This window comes from Triticum aestivum, chromosome 1D, assembly GCF_018294505.1.
Source record: "Triticum aestivum cultivar Chinese Spring chromosome 1D, IWGSC CS RefSeq v2.1, whole genome shotgun sequence".
Classification (NCBI taxonomy): Eukaryota; Viridiplantae; Streptophyta; class Magnoliopsida; order Poales; family Poaceae; genus Triticum; species Triticum aestivum.
In genome coordinates, this window is record NC_057796.1 from 496,001,588 (window position 1) to 496,016,141 (window position 14,554).

Here is a 14,554-nt window from a genome sequence, read left to right on the forward strand (position 1 = left end):
TCATCATGCACAACATGATCATCGAGGATGAGGGTAAGGATGTTTTCGCAGCTCTAGAATTTGAGAGCATGGGTGATCCTATCGAAGTTCCAGACCAGAATCCGACCACATTTGAAGAGATTATTTAAATGCATCAACAAATTCGGCATCGAGCAACTCATGAGTAGTTGTAGGAAGATCTAATTGAGCATCTATGGGCGGTTAAAGGGAATAACAATGTTGGAATGTAATATTTAATTATTTTTTTAATTTAAGCTATTGTTGCATGCGGCTATTTGAACGTTTATACTCTATGATGCGGCTATTTGAATGTGCGGACTTTCAAAAAGAATAGAAAGGCCACATATATGTGGGCGGCGTTGTATGGTCGTCTCCCGCATCCATGTCCGCGGACTGGTGCCCTGCCCGCAGACGGATGCGGGAGAAAATTTGCGGGTCGGCATTGAAGATGCCCTTACCACCACCATCGGGAGAAGCACCTCCCATGCAGCACAGGTCCCCAGAAACTTATATTATGATATTATAAGCTACTATGTGTTAATTGTTCTCAAACTCTGCATGGGTTGCTACATATATATTTGATACAAAACTACAAAGAATGTGTGTTCTAAATTGACTGACTTGCTAATTACTCCCTCCGGTCCTTTTTACTTCATGTATTAAGATTTGTGTCAAGTCAAACTTTACGAAGTTTGACCAAATTTATATTAGAAAATATCAACATTTACAATACCAAATATATAAAATATGAAACTACACATAATGAATCTAGTGATATTGATTTGGTATTGTAAATGTTGATGCTTTTTGTCTGTAAGTTTGGTCTAATTAGAAATATTTTATCTTCAGACAAAACGTATATGCAAAGTCCAGAGGGTGTAACATGTTCTTTAGCACTTCATAACAAGTAAGAGAAACAAGCGAAAAGCACCACCATTGTTAGGACGCAGTAGCATAAGCACTACATCGGGAGTCCTCGCATGTGGCCACCATGCTGACCACATGTACATTATTATTGATGAATTGCCTTTCTGCGGTGACAGTTATGGCTACTACATTAAGACAAGCTAGGATCGCCAACAGGACATGTACTATTGTTTCCCGTAATAGAGAGCAAGGATGAACCGCAAAGTTAAAGCAAATTATGTTCCAGTCCAAAGTAAGAGAAAGTGTTTTTTTAAGTGTGGTATTTTATAATTTATTTGGTATGTACTTGTCTAAATGGACAAACATAAATTGTGCTATTCTTGATTCTGCTCTTATTAGTTCTTGCCCACTTATTACATTAATTATATAATCAGGAATCGGGGAAAACATAGCATGCTTGATTCTTGTGAATGTTGACCATTTCATAAACGTGTCGGCAGACATGGACATCATTTATCATGTAGTAAGTTGTCTATCTAGCATAGTAGTTTTCTCGCACATTTTCCCCTCTTGGTGTAGTTACAAGATATAAACAAAACAAAAAGAAAGCACACCATTTTGTTCTTTTTGCAATTTACAATGTTATAACTCATATTATGATGTTGACATACATGAAATTTTGGATTAAATAACTGGGGATATATGCTCATCCAAACTTCTCCATTTTTTAGGCACAACACCATAACTTATTATCTTCCTCTTTGTAGTATTTCCAAAGTCCAATGAAAGTTCATTACAGACTATCGTAGAAATACGAGATACACAATTTGTTGTAGTTGCACACTAAAGGCCTCATTATAAATGCATCCATAAAATAACTTCCATCATGGTAACTGAAGAACGAAAAAAATAAATATTATATCTATAATAGTGCATGGTTATAAATTTGTAATGGCCTATTATCTTTTGAATTAATTATTTATATGACAGATGGCGTGTTCCATATGTTGCAAAAGTTATCTTTATTGTATATTCTCAATATAAATTTGTGGTGCGTAACTACTTATATAAAATGTGTGCACCGAACTTTTTAGACAAAGTGTCTTCCTTATTGGCCTTTTAGCGACAATTTCATTCGTTATTCACTCCAAAAAAAATTTGTATTGATTTTTTTTTACATCTGAATTAATAGGTTCTTAACTTTTGTTTGTCAACTAGATGCCTTTCAAAACAATAATAATAATGAAACGGTTGAATGTTTATGTGGTTCCTATTACCAAGATCAAAATTGACAACATATTTTTCTTCTTGAAAACGCGATATTACATCTACTGGCATTTATTTACACAATTATATCTATTTATATGAGTGTATCAACTATCAAATCTGAAAAATCATGACCTTGTGACATCAAACAACCGGCAACTCAAGATGGACATAATTATTTTCAATAGAACTTCCTTTTATGTTGTACAATCAATTTAATTTGGTAAATAGAGAAATTGTTAATGCTACTATGAGATTCCCTACTTGCTAATCATCTACTCGCAAATGTGGTTTTGTACGCAATAGTAAAATAAAAATTTAATCTATGTTATGGCTACTATGGTGACCTCACACAAGTTTAAATTTGTAGTGATTTTAATGCAAAGACATAATTTTAATTTTGCATAACTAATAGGATGGATGGTGGTTACAGGAATCTTTTATTAGGTGAAAGGATGAAGTAGTGTTGCCCTATTTTTTATGTAGGTGTCTTAACTTAACTCAATCAAATTTCCTTGAATTGCAAACATATCTACATGGCCATATTAATGGATATATGTAGTATATACATGCAACTAAAGGACTGGGTAAGACATAATTGGTGGTAATTACTCAGTATACGCATCTACAACTACAAGGTTAATATACCAATCTTACATAGTGACGGCAGATATAACTATCCCTACATGAAACCAGTGAGAACTACTTCCTCCAGGTTCTTAGAAAAAAATATTAAAACAAAGCAGCATGCTACAAAGAAAATAGATGACAAAAATATAAGTTATGCAACATGATTGACCATAGAATAAGATGGATAGTACAATATGCATAAAAATTCTAGACATGATTAATGCATAATAGGACATATATAAGACCAATATTTGTATTTCACCAAATTAGTTCAAATTTTTTGATAAATCAAAATTTTATGTTTCACATGATAAAATTGAAGATATTGCTTATAAATTTTTTTAAGGGCTGCTTATATAAATTAACTTTGTAAAGTTCTAGCCCGCGAATTGGGCGGGTCACATTACTAGCAGAGTAGAGTGGCCTGCTCTTCGCGTGGGCAAAATCTTTTGACCTCTTTTCATAAATATTTTACACCAAAAATTAACCAACCTTACTGAATTCAAACTTTGAAGTGATTGTAAAATAAATTTATGATTTTCTAGATTCTCTTATGGGCTAGAAAACTATAAAACTGTATAAGCACAACTATATTATGCAAAATAAAATATCATAATCAAAGAAAATAATTGAATTATGCATATTTTTATGAATATTAATTATTTATAACCTTCCCATAAGTGACCATATGTATCATGTACGTATGTTATTTCATACGTATTTGGGTTGAAATAAAGGTTAGAACACGAGCTCGCCCATAGTTTTCATGTGATATTAGATCAGTGTGGATGTGCACATTCATGTTGAGGGTAACTTTAGGGTTGAATCCACTTGACCAATGTTTCGATGATCTTTCCCATAGAATAGTAAAATTAATCTGCTTCATGAAGCGAAATACTCCCTCCATTTCTAAATATTTGTCTTTTTAGAGATTTCAAATGGACTACCACATACGGATGTATATAGACATATTTTAGAGCGTAGATTCACTCATTTTGCTCCGTATATAGTCACCTGTTGAAATCTCTAGAAAGACAAATATTTAGAAACGGATGAAGTAGAAAAGAATTATCCTTTTTTTAACATATCATCACCCCTTTATTAGTTCGCGATCAACACATCGTCTTTTACAAGGAGGGGCATGATGGCAATAGGAGCATCATCAAACCAAGAGTTGGGGAGAGAGAATTTACAAAGCCTAGCTAGTTCATCTGCAACAGGGTTTGCTTCTCTATGACAATGTTCAAACCGTCGTCATGTGAAAACAGTCGTCCAAAATACGAACGTGAAGTAATACCACCATCTTGCATTGCTGTTATAACATCCATGCTATCAGAGTTGACAATCACTCTTGTGCATCCGACAGAGCTTGCCAGGTTCAGCTCAAAGCGAAGAGCTAGGGCCTCTGCCATGAAAACGTCCATGCAATCACCAGCTCTGTTATTACCTGTTGCCAAAAACTTGCCAGAACTATCACGCATGACAGCTCCTACTGTTCCCTGAAGCGAATCAACATCGTACGAAGCATCCACATTCAGCTTGATATGTCCTGAAGGTGGTCTGGACCATGGATTCCTTTTTACTTTAGCCGAACTAACTGCAGCAGCAGTAAAATTTTCAGCTAGAGCCAAAATTGACAAGACAATTTGTGCCGGTTGTTGTACCGTTTCTCCGTGGACCAGTTTTCTCCTCTCCCACCTGGGTCAGCAACGACCCCAATCAAATTATTTGGGCCGACTCGTTATCAGTGGGATCAGGGATACCAACATGCAACAGCTATTGAAATAACATGACCTAAAACTGCAGCCTCATTTGCAGGGAGTGACAGAGCCCGATCAATCGCGCATCCATGATCAATAACAGTCTCTAATCCCAGCCTCTTCTAAACTTGCTTTGCTGCCGCATTGAAATAACATGTGCTAGGGTAACTCGGCTGGGGAGCGTACCGTGCCAGGTTCGCCAGAGAAAAATCCTAACTTTTGCATATTGGGTTTCAGGCAGCAGAACTAGGCATATTTCCAATAGGAAATTTGGCTGCATACTTATTTTTCCATACTTCCATGTAGGCAGACTACACAAAGAATTACCCTTGATAACACATAAAAATGTCAACTCACCTTGGGTTTTGGGACCCATCGAATATCCAACCCGCTTGAGAAGTATGTGTATGACATTTGAGCCACAGGAGCTAATCACAATTTAAACTTTTTTTGACAGCAAATCACATTAAAACTCCCTAATTCCAATCCAGTTTGTATTTTCTGCTCATGGGTATAGCGCAGCCTAAAAAAGTCATGGAAAGGATTGGCAACCAACAACAAACTATCCTGATTGTTTTAAAAAAAAGTTCCAACTTCTGGTGATACAGCGAAACAGCATCAGAACAGAAACTAAACTCTACACAAATTCTAACAAGTGCATCTTATGATAGCAGTTGGAAGGTTGCAAGTGTTACGTATGGACGCAACCTTTCTGGATATAGCAAGTTAAATAACGTAACAGGTAAAAACGAAATAGCAACTGTTATACACAACGATCAACTAAACAAAACTGCCAGGCAAACAAAGCAGCAAGCAGCAAAGCAATGCACAGCCAAAATCTAAAATATCCACTTCATCATATCATCATCATCAAAACTTCCACTGCTGTTTAAGACACAGCAAAATCATCATCATCAAAACTTTCACTGCTGTTTACGACACAGCAAAATCATCATCATCATCAAAACTTTCACTGCTGTTTACGACACAGCAAAACCTATCTCCAAACAAGTTAAAGGCTCCTGCAACCAACTTCCAGAGAGACTAGGGCACCATCACCAACCAGCAACCATTGCAGCGTGATACTCCACTAAACTATAACATTCCAGAGCTCTGGTCTTGCAAATGCCTGCCTCCTCAACTAAGATGATGACGACGATGCCTCCCCGATGCTGATAGACAGGCCGAGGCGAGGAGCGGCACGGATATTCCTCAAGTTGAAGTGTGACTTCAGCGCAACCCATGCTGACCCAAAAAACTTGTGCTTCACAACAGCACTAAGTATGCCTGAACTGCCCACACGTAGCTTGAAGCGGGTGCTCGGATCAGCATACTCGCAACCAACCATGACCACACTCGAGCCAGTTGCCAGGCAATGAATTGCTTGCGCGCCAACCATAGTTTGCGATGGAGTGGTCCGTGCCAGCAGATCATACAGATCCCCTCCCAGGTTGGTCCTCCTCACAGCGTCTCTGAATAAGGAACAGGGCTCCAGCTTGTGATTTAACAGCATCAACACCTGAGCATGGCTATTACTGTTAACAGCAAAAACCACGTCAAATTCCAAATGTCAATCCACAACCAGATAAGTATTCAGACATGACAAAGAAGTACCACAACACAGACAGAGGGTGAACTCACCACTGGATGCCACACGAGAAAGCTTCAGTGTTGAAGGAACAACCAAGGGAATAAAAGTTAGGCACCTCATTCCCCAAATTCATCTTCATAAGACCCCCATAGTTCAACCTCCTGGATCCAAAAAGGCCCGACAGAGACACCAATGCATCACCACGAACAGGGTGCATAGAAGCAATTGCACGAAAGCCAGCTTGCCGATAAAGAGCATCCAAATTCTGAAAAGAAAAGAGACCGGAGCAAGGTTCAATCAGGAATGGCAAGCAAGTCTTTGATATGAGGAAAGGTAAAAGACAGATAGAAACTTACAAACGAAGAGTCCCGGAATGGGTAACAGACTTTAAGGACAGGGTTCACATCACAGCCTAGCACTCCAGGGAAAGATACTATAGCGCTCACCTATAGGGTAGGAATGGACAAAAATTAACACACGATCAGTACAAATAGTATAAACGAATAAAAGAAATGAATGAAGGCTTAGTTGGCAAGACTAACATGTTTTGTTGTATCAAATTTGAAATCAAGGCTCAGTTGGGGCTGCCGAAGTCTCAGCTGGCAGCCATGCACATTGTCATCCATTGGAGATCTCTTGGCAGATGAAGTAAGAACCTGTACAAAACGACAGTAACGGATAAGTCACAGTTGAAACGACAGTAACGGATAAATCATCAAACACATGGCAGTTTCAAATGTACAGGTTAAGGGTACATACAAAACCATCACCACACTGCATTGACATCTGAAAGCTCAGGTCAGAGGCGAAATCCTTGTACATGAGGTCTCGACCCTGTCGGCAGATATCTTCATAAATCCCAGGTGTGGTGTCTGGTAAGAACTTTTCAAAGAACCTCTCCTTCAGTTGCTCATCCTTTGGATCCAGAACTCCTGCATAAGTTATCATAGTGAAGTGAGTCATTACAGTTTTTCTAGTTTCTGAAGGAGTCAGCCAACGAAGGAAGTTATGGTGTGGAAGTCTTCTAATCTGTCTTCCCTTTCAAGCTCTCAAGTACAGGTAGAAAATATAAATCTAAGTTTAAGTAGAAAGTACAAGCAATAGCACCTTACTGACTTTACTTTAGCTTTTCTGGAGCAGTAGAGCTTACCTAGAAGCAATAAGAATCCGCCAAGAAATTCCAAGTACTGTCGAAACTGCTCATAGACCTGGCCTGCCTCGAATGGATACTTCGACATCCGCATGAATCTGTCAGCAAATGAACCAGTACTGCTAGGCGGAACTTCCCTCAAAGTGACAGAAATTTCCGTAAGCAACTGGATAATCTTTTCTGCATTCTCTGAAGATGTCTTCTCAGCACGCGCTCCCATAGACACCGCCTCTTTAACATGACCAGACATTGCTTCAAACTGCTGCAGAAGGTGCTCCATATCCTTGGAGTGAGCACCGATGCACTTCTCAATCGCAAGGGCATTCTCAGCACTGGAGACTTTTATGGAAGAGTTAATTTCTTTTAGGTACAGCTCCAGAAGATTTTTGAATTCAAGGAAATCATCCCTATAAATTGAGATGCAATTGAGTCAGCATTAAAATTGAGTCATGATCAACGGAAGGTGGGCATTAACTGTATACATCTAGATGAAAACAACAATACAAAAACTCAATAGTGCACTACACTTGTTAATATGATGGCACATGTCTTGGATTAGTTCGTATAACAATTAAGGTGAACATAAACTCAAACAAACTGGAGGTAAACAAAGATATAGGGTGACCAGCAATGACTAAAAATGAATTGCCATCAGAACTTCAAAATTACAAAGGAACCAACATGAAAGTTGGTAGTGCACAATTTTACAAACAAAGGAGTAAATACAGACAGAGTTGACATTGGACACAGTTTAATTACAACAGCACGTAGACCATAAGTTGAAAAACCATTGTTAACAATATTCACATAAAAGCTTCATCAGATTCTACAAGACTAGGTATTTTTTTATACAAATATGACAGCAATGACTTTAATAAGCAAGGACCATAAGTAGCTAATAGAACATGAAATGGGAATATATATATGATATTAAAAATGAGAATGTCAGAACGGTAGGTCTCTACAGGGATTACTCATTCAAGACTTTAGATACCAAATATAGTACATATAGTGAATAATTCAAAAAAAATGGAGCCTGGTTGATTTAAAAAAACAGAATATGCAATACAATTTCTAACACAACATGCCAACAAAGGTTAGAGTAGCTAAGCAGCTGGCAACTATACAATAAAATTCCAATAAATGTACAAGAACACAAAAAATTAACCAAGCTTGCATAAGGCCAAAACATGATTGCACATCAACAATTGGACAGGTCAAAGCTTAGGTAACAACTGTACAACTACAGAACCAGTAGCAAATGCATGGTAACAAGAAAAGACAGGAGAGTGAATCTTAGCAAGTGTTCATCATCCAACTGAACATATAATCGAGATATCACTACAACAGCAAGCACGAGCAAAATAGAATTAAAAAGACAGGAGAGTGAATCTTAGCAAGTGTTCATCAACCAACTGAACATATGGTCAGGATATCACTACAACAGCAAGCACGAGCAAAAAAGAATTAACTCAGCTCATACAAAAATTAAATGAAGGAAACAAACCATACAGACCTGCTTTCATACCAGGACCAGAAATCAAATGAGTCTACCATAAAACATACAGCAATAAAAAACTATGTTTGGTATTCAGTAGCATTCTCTCCACGGATAAGATACTCATTCAGGATCTAGTTTATAAAGCAACAGCTCACGGCAATATAATTTTACCTCGAGATGTTGGTGCTGTCCTTGTCCCCAGCTTTGAAGTAGTTAAATATGTGCTGTCCCATCCTGCTCATTTGCAGGGGCAGGGGGGTAAATCAAAAAACGCAATTGAGAGTAAGATCTAAAGGTGGTGAGCAGCACAGCAACATGCAGAAACTTACTGCCTTCCTTGGCGCGCTTTGGCTGCCAACCCTCGTGCGATCCTCGCGAGGAAAGAGTTCAACGGCGCGTTTCCTGGAAGAACACCCTCATCCGCGCGATACCTTCAAACAAAACGGTACAGAGAAGAATCAGAATTCATGTCACATGATGCAGCAATCAGTCAAATAACATCAGCAGTTCATATACAGTGATCCAACTACCTAACCAATCAAGGAAATCTACTGCCACACAAGAGAACCATACGGTCTGTTCTGCAACCGTCATCATATTTCATCAGAACGCACAAATACAACGCCATACATGTTGTGATGATAGACCAGTCAAAGGGAAACATCATGTTAGCCACGCGTCGTGACATGGGGCACATACACACTACAGCATGCACATCAAAATGGTGCCCTTTTTTTCCAATCTGATTTTGTCAAAATGCAAGCACCTGGTGCAAACAAATAGGTAGTGCCACTCTACCACAACACAGGGGAATCGCATCACACGCGTCAACAAAGTTTTGCCTAATTAAACCACAAAATCGACCACAACACAGGGGAATCGCATCACACGCGTCACCAAACCGTTCCAGATCGAAGCTACACAGCACCACGCGGATCAAACCGTCCCAGAGGAAGAATCTGGACGTGTCCAGAAGATAGATGAGGAAATGAGATGGTCACCTGTCCCAATCCTCACGATCCGCGAAGGTCTCCTCCTGGTAGCCACGGGGGTCTGCCTGTCCTCCCTGGTCCGCCGGCTCTCCCTGATCCGGCTGGTCTCCCTCATCTCCATGGCCTCCCCTGAAAAAACGACGAGGGTGGTGAGGGGGATCGAGGAGAAGAGAGGTCGGAGAAGAAGGGGGAGGTCAGATCGGGAGACGTTACCTCCTGCTGGCCATCGGAGTCCGGCCGGCGGTGTCGCGGCGGCGGCGGTTGGAGGTGCGGCGGTGGAGGAGGCGGAGCTAGGGTTCTGGATGGGGATGGGGATGGGGATGGGGGAGGGGTCGGGGAGAGGAAGTAGGGAAATGAGTCGGGTCGGGTGGGCGGCGCCGTGGGACTGGGTAGTCGTGCCGGGCCTTGGTCGGTGGGCGACGCCTGGGCCCTGGTCGGTGGGCGAAATGGTGCTGGGCCTTGGTCGGTGGGCGAAATGGTGCTGGGCCTTGGTCGGCGGGCGAAATGGTGCTGGGCCTTGGTCGTCCGGCGACGCCTGGGCCTTCGGCGGGCGAAATTGTGCTTGGCCTTGGTCGGCGGGCGAAATGGTGCTGGGCCATGGCCAGTTTCCTTCCTCTTGGAAAGAAAGAAAGAAAGAGGAAACTGAGTTCGTCTCCGCTGCAGGGGAAAAAAATCGTCAGTCAGGCAAGAAATTTGCAACAAGATAGAATTAAAAAAACAAATCTAAAGTAACGCATCTATGATAGCAATGATCTTATCATACCATGGCTAGGGAGACCTTGGCGGATCCTGACGGGCATGGTGAGTAGCACACCATGGACGGACTTTGCCCCAAAAACTTGCAGATCCAAGGGCGACTTTTGCTCCGAAAGAAAAAAAAATTGTAGATCCAAGGAGGAGGTGGCCGGATCTGCAAAATCCATCCATGGGTCAGTAGCAATGGATTTTAGCATACAAACAACTCATGTAGCTACGTAGTTGAGAAAGATCTCTTTGACCTACCTACCGTGTCATGGTGGCCGTCCATCCATCCATGAATCCTCCTTTTGCCTTCTTGTCTTGAAGAGAAGAGAGGCCTCCATCCATCCATGAACCATCCTTTTGCCTTCTTGTGATGAAGAAGGGCAAAGGCAAGGAGAGGCCTCCATCCATCCGTTGCCTGTGTTTCAAGCAAGGAGAGAAGAAGAAGAAGAAGAAGAAGAAGAAGAAGAAGATTGGGGCGGCTAGGGTTGGGTTGGGTTGGGTTGGGAGAGAGGCAGGGAGGGAGGGAGGGGAAAGAGGCGAGGCAACCCAAGAGAGTTATATATGGCAGCTGCGATGCGATAATTCAGCTCGGCCTCCCCCGGCTGAAGCTGAATCAGTAGCAGCCCTCACTCCCACTCCCTGGCCCACGCGCCAGCGACACAAGGACCGTGTCAGTCAGATGGGCTGTCCACGTCGAGGGGCCCACACGGTTTCCTGGTTGCGATTTTTCTGGGGAAAAAAAAAGGAAGGAAATCTTCTTCTTTTTAGTAAGATAAGAAGAAGGGAAATTAAAACAATTTACCCGTGATTAACTGCGACCGAAAAGAAAATCTTTTCTGTTGGTATTACGCGAGTAATTAACGCGTCGGTGCAATTTCCTGGTCCGGTATTAACCAATCATTTTCCTCCCTGATCCGGTAAAAAATTCTCATCTCCGCCATGAATCCTATCCTGGGACGTTTCCCTATTCGGGGCAAGCCCACCGGCGGTGAGGTGCAAAGCCGTGACGCTCCACCTCTGCCGCCCAAAGTTGTGACGCTGCATGCATCTGCATCCCCACCGTGAGTGGTGTTATTTTCACTAAAGATAGTCATAGTGGGAGTAAGGGCATTTTTCTTCCTTCTTTTTTTGATTTGAGGGTGGGAGCACCAGACCGTTGACATTGATGCGGTAACCGGACGTCTAAAGTTATTGTTTATATATATGTCCATCAGTAAAAAAACAATTTAAAATTTAAATAAAGCCCAGTCTATACTGCACGCCGGATCACATGCACGGTCACAACAACAAAAAAGCAAGTATGCTTACTTTTTATATGCCCGGTCACAAAAAATAATATCAGTCTGGTAGTCCATGCAAAAAAATAGATTTCCTGTCCTGCCGGACCGACAATCCTAGCCTCCACGCTCAAGGTGTCATCATCGTCGCGTAGGCAGCCTCCTTCTCCTTCTCCTCCTTTACCTACCACCTCCAACTCTCTTTCTGTCGTTGCAATATCTTGTACCGGATGGCTTGCATAATCATTCTTACGTTGGCATCCAAATCCTCCAAATTCAAGGCCAATATCTTGGTGTCCTTCGCATTGGCTGCGATCTGCACCTTCTTGTTTTTTTTGTGTGTGGATGTGCACCTTCTTCTCTTCGAGCATGGCATTCTTCTTTGTCGCCTCCATCAACAATTTGAATCTCTCCGCTTTTTTCCCTCCTTGTCCTTGGTGTCGGAGCGCTTGATTTATGCCTCCTCCTTCTTCGGCATGATGTCCGCGAACCTCTCTATCATCTTGACTGCCGCACCTTCTCACTTCGCCCTCTCCTCCTCCCACTTCTTTCCCTGGAACCCTCTTCTAACCTTCTTTGGCGGTTCTGTGTTGGGTCTTTTTTTCTTAAGGAGGACATCCCCCGGCCTCTGCATCAGAATAACTCTTGCTTGGGAAGTTCATTCGTCTGCTCCCATGAAAAAAAAGGTTCATTCATCTGCTAATAAATACTCCCTCCGTCCGAAAATACTTGTCATTGAAATGGATGTTTCTAGATGTATTTTAGTTCTAGACACATCCATTTTGATGACAAATAATTCCGGACGGAGGGAGTAGCAGGTCATGTAGTTGAGGTACGGGCTCAATGTGCTGTCCGTCAGACCACCTCCCAAGCCATCGAGGAAGAAACCAGTGTTTTGAGATCAAATATGTGGTTTTCTTGCAATCTCCTACAGAGGCTCTCGTGGATAATTTGGAAGCTCACTTTTGAGAGATGGTACCATTAATTGAAGGGATCCTACCGCGGGTCATCAATGCTATTTTCTGTTTTGGTTATACCGTGAAAGAGCAAGATGTATATATTTCTTCTCCTTTGTATCACTAAGAAATTCTTCACATGTATTTCTTTTTCATACTTATTACTAGGTTCAAGGTGATCACAAAACTATCAGTGGCACGAACGTCGAACGGGTTGTGCATGCACATGCTTATTACTGCAGGATTATGGTTGATGGTAGATGCTCCAGATGCATAGATGGAACCCGTCCAGACAAAAGAAAAAGGACAAGAAGGTGGCACCATTTTTCATCTGTGTGCAATTTCTAGAACTGAGAGATTTGGTTGAATCTGATCTAAGATGTGTGTGCATTGCAGTTCCACGTGCCAATGAAAGATTGCTCTTCGTAAACAAGTACATTACATCATATGTAACTCGGGAATGGTGGCATGTCAAGAGCAGGTAAAAACTTGATGGTAGGTGCCTTCGCCTACAGAGTTAATTCCTTGTTGTAGCACTTACACCATTTAAACTTTTCCACCTTTAGGATAAATCTTGGATATAAGCTTCTGTTATGTAGAAATGGCATCCTTCGAGAAAGTTATTTGGAAGTAATGCCCTCTTATCTATCATTATTCTGTCTTTATGAAATGTTTCGATTGTGTGCCAAAGTAACATGATAACATGTTCTACTTACATAGTTCCGTTTTTCATTTGTACTGTGTGGATCATACATTTGAGGCTTTAAGTTTCATCAGCTACTAAAAAATAATACTACGGTTTTTCATCAGCTACATTTGAGTATTTTGTTATTTTGCCTTTCTGACATTTCTTAATAGTTGATGAAAATTCTTTCTTACGCACTTTGCACATTTCGAAACAAAAACGTAATTGATGTGTCTCATGTTGTAGTAGATGAAGTACATGCTCGTGTATGTTCTTTCTTTATGTGTTATAAAATGTCTTTGCTTCTCCCTATATGATAGATGAAGCATATGGTTAATCCTGATTTGCCCCTTTCAGAGCGACATCTTGCTGATTGTTTTTAGGAGTCTTGTTGACAAACCCTATAATCAACCAGGAAAGAAGCTGACAGTGATTCTCATGTTGTGTACATTCCCTTACACATTTTTTCTTATTTCTTTTCTTATTTGCAGTTTCTTGTTGCGTTGATTATTATGAGATCTGTTTATTTATTTCTTGTTGCTTTAACTTCAAGTCAGCAACTGTTGGTTCCAGCCTATTTGCACGATACTTTGGAGACTCCCCTGTGATTAGTGTTGAAGGAAAACACACCGGGTTTCAGCTCACTTCTTTGAAGATGTTTTATGATAAAATTGAGTACTGTCTGACTGCCCTGGCCCACACAAAAATCCCACCAGCCTCTCCCGCTCTTTCCATCGACCGCGTGCCGCGCCACATTCATGCCGGCCCAAAACATGCAGCAGACGACATTGCTGGAGGGTGGCGTAGGCGGATGTGACCACTCGGGCGCCGCTGCTTCAATGCGGACGCCGCGTCTCGAGAAATCAACTCATGCCACTGCGCCACATTGAAGTGGGCTCCCTGTCCCTTCGTCTGGCCTGTCCGCGGCTATTTAAGCCATGCGCCGGTGACGCACAGAGCCGCACTCCCCCTCCCCGAGCACCGCCCCTCCCCCTCTCCGTCACCGTCCTCGGTGCGCGCCCGCATGAAGCGGGAGCCGGCATCCCCCACTCCGACGGTTGAAGGACGAACCGGCGTCCCTGCCGCGTAACCGTGGCATCCACATCTGAGGCCACGTGAAGAAGCTATGTCCCCC

General features: G+C 41.7%; 1 protein-coding gene across 2 annotated transcripts; it reads right to left on the bottom strand.

Moving 5' to 3' along the window:
- Window positions 1–5,361: 5,361 nt before the first annotated feature.
- On the bottom strand, window positions 5,362–11,025 carry LOC123183414 (uncharacterized). Of its 2 annotated transcripts, none has more exons than XM_044596231.1 (12): window positions 10,764–11,025; window positions 10,521–10,667; window positions 9,971–10,414; window positions 9,767–9,886; window positions 9,095–9,196; window positions 8,937–8,999; window positions 7,265–7,671; window positions 6,874–7,046; window positions 6,657–6,770; window positions 6,471–6,560; window positions 6,165–6,379; window positions 5,362–6,058 (listed from the first exon to the last, which is right to left on the bottom strand). In XM_044596231.1, the coding sequence occupies exons 3-12, from the start codon at window positions 9,982–9,984 to the stop codon at window positions 5,665–5,667; spliced, it is 1,692 nt and encodes a 563-aa protein (XP_044452166.1). In that variant the 5' UTR covers window positions 9,985–10,414; window positions 10,521–10,667; window positions 10,764–11,025; the 3' UTR covers window positions 5,362–5,664. The 2 variants fall into 2 exon arrangements, with proteins under 2 accessions (XP_044452166.1, XP_044452165.1); XM_044596230.1 differs by having other exon boundaries at window positions 10,760–11,025.
- Between the last annotated feature and the right edge of the window lie 3,529 nt (window positions 11,026–14,554).

Coding starts and splice junctions, on each gene's coding strand:
- LOC123183414 (XM_044596231.1), bottom strand. Junction 6,561..6,656: donor AATTTGATACAACAAAACAT/GTTAGTCTTGCC, acceptor CCTACCCTATAG/GTGAGCGCTATAGTATCTTT. Junction 6,059..6,164: donor TTCTCGTGTGGCATCCAGTG/GTGAGTTCACCC, acceptor TGCTGTTAACAG/TAATAGCCATGCTCAGGTGT.